Below are 5,915 nucleotides of genomic sequence, written 5' to 3'. Positions count from 1 at the left end.
GATAAAGTATAGATGAACTGGGTCCTTGTAATTTAACCTTTTTAAATTGAAACTTGATCTTAGAAGTTTAGGTTACAATTATATTTATGTTCAAGTTTATTTCTTTTTGGTGTAGATGATTTGTATCACTTTAAACAAAGTGGATCTAATTGGACTGAAATCATGCACAGTCTGAGAAAATAGAGGGTCAACATTCTTTCTATTGTTTTTTCTAAAAGGAATTGATTAATTAATATGTTTGTTAGCTGCTTGTCTCTCATCTGATATATTGCTTCTCATTTTCCTAAGATGGAATAGAGGAGACATCTCCAGTAATTGCTGATGCTGCATCTTACTTGACAAGAAAGGTGGATTCAAAAACAAAAGACATTAAAGTCCTCCAGCCTACTATTGCAACACAGACTGTAAGTATCAGCCACTGAAAAATACATTTGAGATTATTATATGTCCACAAACATCTTAATGTAAAGTCTAAATTATAACTGATGGAGATGAACAGCAGAACCCACCCACCCACTTGAAAACTACGTGAAAAATTCACACCGAAAAGACATGAAAACCAAAATTGAAAGTACAACAGCTAATTTTTTTTTGTAATGCTACATGAATCCTTTTTCTCCATTCAATGGTTATCTCCTTTGTCAACTAACAACTGTTATATCCTTTATGTCTGGCCCAAATATTCGTTCCGCCATTAGTATAATTCACATAGAATCCATTGGTGATTTATTTTTTCTTTTTTTAATCCTCTATGGTGTTGGTGTGTTGTCACTTACGCATACCAATCTTCATTTCAGCTATACATTTTTTTTGACACGTCTCACTTAATCGATAAGTGATAACCATTCAGGCATTTAAAGTATGTCTAGCCATATAGCCATCTTTAAGAAAAAAGTCCCTTTAATTTCATATGATTTTGCTTCTTAGTATTTCTTGGTCATCGTTTGAATTATATTCTTAGTATTTCTTGGTCATCGTGTGAATTATACTCTCATTTGTTGTTAAAGTTTTCTTAAGTTGATTTCTTCCATCTTTGTTGTACTGCTACTAAGTTCTTTTGATTTTAAATCTTCTTTTCACCTTTTAGACTCTGGAATTATTCTTTCTTTGTTTCCATCAACTAATACAGTAGCTCTTGCTTCCAGAATTATTCTTTCTTTGGTTCCATCAGCTAATAGCTCTTGCTCCCTGATTCGTAGTAACAATAAATAAAATTATCCGCACCTTGCGCACATACACAAGCATAGGAAGAGAACATTTTCCAAATATGCTATGTACACATAGTAATATAAACAGATTGGATTCGGATTGGGTCATTTACACTCTGCATAGGGCTCCATTAAGAAAGTGCCTTTTCCTATCTGGTCCCTGGAGAAATTCGGACAGTTGTATGCATATCTGATCCAGAACTAAAAAAGTGGATTTGGATTCGACTTTGGATTTGCCTTCTTGTTTATACTATTCTATCTGACATTCATTTTAAATTTAAACAGTGATTTCTCATGGTCCATTATTATTGAAGTGGATAAGATAAAGAACCCACAAACATGAGCTTCCTCTCTCAAACAACGTATAAATCACAACTCATGATTCCCAAGCCAAAACCAAGCCAAATAAGGACAGTTGTATTTAGATCTGATCAAACCTGAAAGAACGGAAAATAATTTATATTTAGCTTCTTGTTTAAGTTATTTTAGTCAACATTTATTTTAAATTTAAACAGTGATTTGCACATGATCCATTTTTATTGAAGTGGTTAGGAATTTAGGATAAAGAAAACCATAAACATGACTTCCATAGCTCAAGATACATGTAAAATTATAAATCACATCTCATGACTCCTAAAAAGAAAAAGAATAGCACTCATACCTAAACTAGTTAGCTATTTATGATTTGCATCAAGAGTTGCAATTTTCAAGTCCAGTAAAATATGAATGCAACCTGGAATTGACTTTGATCTAACTTTTATCTTGATGTCTGACCTTGATGTGTCCTGGTCTGCTTCATGCAGTTGGGCGCACAGATCATTTTTATTATGAATCTTGCATTACAATAAAAGTATGATTACATGAATAACCAGAATGTGTTAAAGTAACAAGGACACTAGCTATAAATGATATCACAAAATAGTTGTAGTATTTGTTTTCTGAAGCCATTTTGTTGCGTAATTGTTTTGCATATAGAATAATTATTTGAGGTGGAAAGACTTTGTACTTGTTTTCTTTGATAGAGTCATGGAAATTGATGTACTTTGTTCCCTACGTTCGTCTGTACTTAGTTATAGTTTTTCAGTTGGGCAACATGTTTTCTTAAATATGATTGCAATGACCAGTAGCGAAGGACAGATCCATGTGGATCCTTCTGGGGGCACTTGCCCCCACATAAATTTTCTTTTTTAACTATTAGGTATAGAAAATTTTAAGGATTAGGTATAGAAAATTTTAAGGGTGCCTCCATATAATTTATGTAGGCGCCCCATAAAGTTGTTAACTCTATGCAATTTTGAAGAACTATTGTTGAAATTTAGTTGTATTTTAATTAGTTCATGTGATGAAAATAAAAATGATTGTGTTGATATGAAAATATATTGGAAATCATTATGTGTTGAGGTCTTTTTGCTTATTGTATAAATAAAATTTTCTATTGGTAGAATATATATCATATATGTTATTAGTTTATTATACAACTACATATGTGCCCCCTATAGGAAAAATTTTCTGGACCCGTAGCTGCTAGTAGCCATTTACCTTGACCGTCTAAGTAGCATGGACATGACACAGTGACATGACAACATGATATCAGTGATATCAGTGTGTGTTATATATATTATATATAAGTACTAATTAGGTTTCCCCCCCTAGAAACCACCTTAAAAATAGGGTCATTATACAAAAACCACTTTTCATTTTCAAATTATACATAAACCACCATTAAAGTGGGTTTTTGTTCTAATCAACCACCTCTTAGTCAAAATTTTCACTAAAAATCCCAAAAATATCCTTAAAAATTCACATTCAAAGCATGTGACTCACTTCTTTAATGTTTAGGTGTAGTTAGGATATAAGTCACGTACCTTAAAGGTGCATGTTTTAAGGTTATTTTTAGTTTTTAGTGAAGATTTGGCTAGAAGGTGGTTGATCGGAACAAAAATCCACTTTAAAGGGAAAGGGGATTATGTATAAATTGCAAATGAAAGGTAATTTCTGTATAATGACCCTTTTTAAGCTGGTTTCCAAGAAAAATTATTATAATAAAGAGAGATTATATACATGTACTTGTTCATGCATTGAAGAGTCTTTGAGTTAGTATTTTTTTATAATATATAACATATAATGATCACATGTATGCTAACCCTTTGACCTACCATGCAGTTTTATGACTTTGCAAAAGGAATATGACTGACTCTTCAACTTTGTATGAAATGTTAGACATTATCTAAACTTAGTAATGAATCATATATTTTATAGCATTTCTACTATAGTCTTTGGGGTATAAATTAAAACAAATAGATATGTAATATATATAAGGAGTGAATGTCAAGTGTAGGTTACATCCCAAAGAACTGTATGGCGATGTTTTAAATTAAAACTTCTTGCACAATTGAGGACATGTCTGAATATGTGTATGCACATACCCAAGGAGTGTCCAAGGAAGTGCAGGCGTCTTAATATTCATATCACTTCATGATAGAAGCACCCATGCTACATAGTTCATCATTTACTCCTTCATTCCTGGATGTTCTAGATAAATGGGCTTAAGTGAAGGTGGAATTCCATTCCTATGAACTTACCTAATGGGCTTCCTTGTTAGTTGTTTTTTTATCATATCTAAAAAGCGAATATTATTCTACATTACAAAAATTGGTCTCAGATCCGTTATTCTAAGGTCAAAACAATTTTAATCATTTGACCGATACATTATATTCCGATATTCTGTTATGGATCTGGATGGCATTCCGATATTCTGATACAGATCGAGATGGTTCACTTATATCCATCTCTGGATATTTTACTTATATCCATATTCTTGTCCGTATCCTAGAGAAATTAAGGGGGTAAAAGAGTACAGAAATTAAGGGGGAAAAAGATTATCATATTTGTATTCATATTCTACTAGATATCGATATTTGGTACCCGTCTATGTATATGTGATATATCAGCGGATATCATATCGTTTTGCATCCCCAGCCCTCCTGATTCTATAGACTTCTCACATGTTGAAGTATTCTCCATAGCCAAGTTTGTCATTCTTTTTTCCCTCGCTGAAATCTCTTACAGGTACGAGGTGCAGAGGCTAATTCCCTATATGAGATGGACAGAGCAACACAGGTAACTTCTTAAACTATCTAGTCCCTATCTGATTATACAAACTCACTAACTATTTAATTTTCCATTTCAGGAAGTGATTAATGCAATTGTAGAAGCACAATCTCAGGGGCTCGGAGGAAGCATCAGTAGGATTTCCCTTGGCCAACACTTGCCTACTATATCCTCTGTAACATCTTAATAGTTTCGATATGTGATGGTATCTTTATAATAGAGTCGTCTAAATGTCATGCATCTGCTAATAAATTTTAACTGTGTTGATGAACTCCTAGTGAAACATAGCCTCATGAATGATATAATTCAGTTTGCATAAAAGGAGGAGGGTTAACTGCGAATAGACCCCTTGTATTATCGCCAAATTGTGGATAGACACCCTATAGTTCTATTGTTTCAGATTGGCCCCCGAGTTTTATTTATTTTATTTATTATTGACAAGTAGACTTTCTGAGGTGAAAGTCAAATTTTTAACTCTAGTGTCTATCTGCAACAATATAACTGCAGGGGTCTATCTGCAGTTGACTAATAATACAGTGGTATATCCCCAATTAATGCAAAGAAGTATGCATTCTTAAACAAAAAACTGCTAGCAAAGCATGTCTTTATTTCTTCATGCATACTTTATTTGCATGAGCTTAAGCCCTTAACTTCCGTGCACATTAATGTTCAAAGGACGGTTGGACTACCTGAGCTTCGAAGTCTGAGGCGTACATTTATCAAATTAACAGGGCAGTACAGTCTTAGCGGCCCTCCCCCACCTTCAGATTCAGATAGTGCAAAGAGAATGTTTGTGGACTACCTCAACAGAGAAATCGGTGCTTCTTAGATATTTGTATCGTACCCCTACTGGGTTTTGATTAATGTAAGATTACTTTTTTATTGTTTTAGCCAATAATTATGATATACACTCTTGGGTATTTTGCCCAATGTTGGTTGCTTGGAGATACATATGTTCTCCATTTAATGTATTCCTTCAGACTGAACCCATACACGATTGCGAATCTATGTGATACTTGAATCTTGAGATTTGCACATCAATACATCATTTTGGGTAAAATGACATGATGGTTAAGTTCAGTCAAGGAGCTGCATAATCTCATAATGGTAAGTTGTTGAGGCCTAAGGACTGTTTGGTTGTGCATGTTTTTGCGTGGGGATTACTATAGCTATTAGGCTACAATAGCTTTTTAGCAATAAACCTTGTTCGTTAAGTAGTAGGGTGATGTGGCCACAAAAAATCCCCAGTGGCAAGCTCTATGCAGTTCCCTCCATATTGAACTGTTTTGTGGAGACAGGCACTGTAGCTGTAGGCCTATGCGGACAAGTGTATACTTTCTATCAGAACATCCCCACAATGGGCAATGGGGTGTGATCTAGGCGGGGGTAGTGAAATCCCCCCCCACCCCACCCCCACCAAATAAAACAAAAACAAAAAAACTCAATGGCTCAAAACACCTTGCACGGTGCAGGGTGGGCTAAGAAGATGTGCGCTTTGCAAACAGTTTAATTACTAGCTACTTTTTAAGGGTTTTACACGGGGTGGGCTAAGAAGATGTGTGCTTTGCAAACAGTTTAATTACTAGATACTTTTCA

At 34.2% G+C, this 5,915-nt stretch overlaps 1 protein-coding gene across 1 annotated transcript in view; it reads left to right on the top strand.

Annotated features, from left to right (window-relative positions):
- Positions 1-5,360, top strand: part of LOC109825345 (protein KTI12 homolog) — a 23,257-nt gene extending 17,897 nt beyond the window's left edge. The window contains 4 exon segments of the mRNA XM_020392191.1: positions 289-404; positions 4,278-4,328; positions 4,399-4,485; positions 4,981-5,360. Coding sequence (XP_020247780.1) covers positions 289-404; positions 4,278-4,328; positions 4,399-4,485; positions 4,981-5,148 — 422 coding nt within the window. The 3' untranslated portion in view covers positions 5,149-5,360.

This window comes from Asparagus officinalis, chromosome 10, assembly GCF_001876935.1.
Source record: "Asparagus officinalis chromosome 10, Aspof.V1, whole genome shotgun sequence".
Lineage (NCBI taxonomy): Eukaryota > Viridiplantae > Streptophyta > Magnoliopsida > Asparagales > Asparagaceae > Asparagus > Asparagus officinalis.
This window is presented reverse-complemented; position numbering and strand designations above follow the sequence as displayed.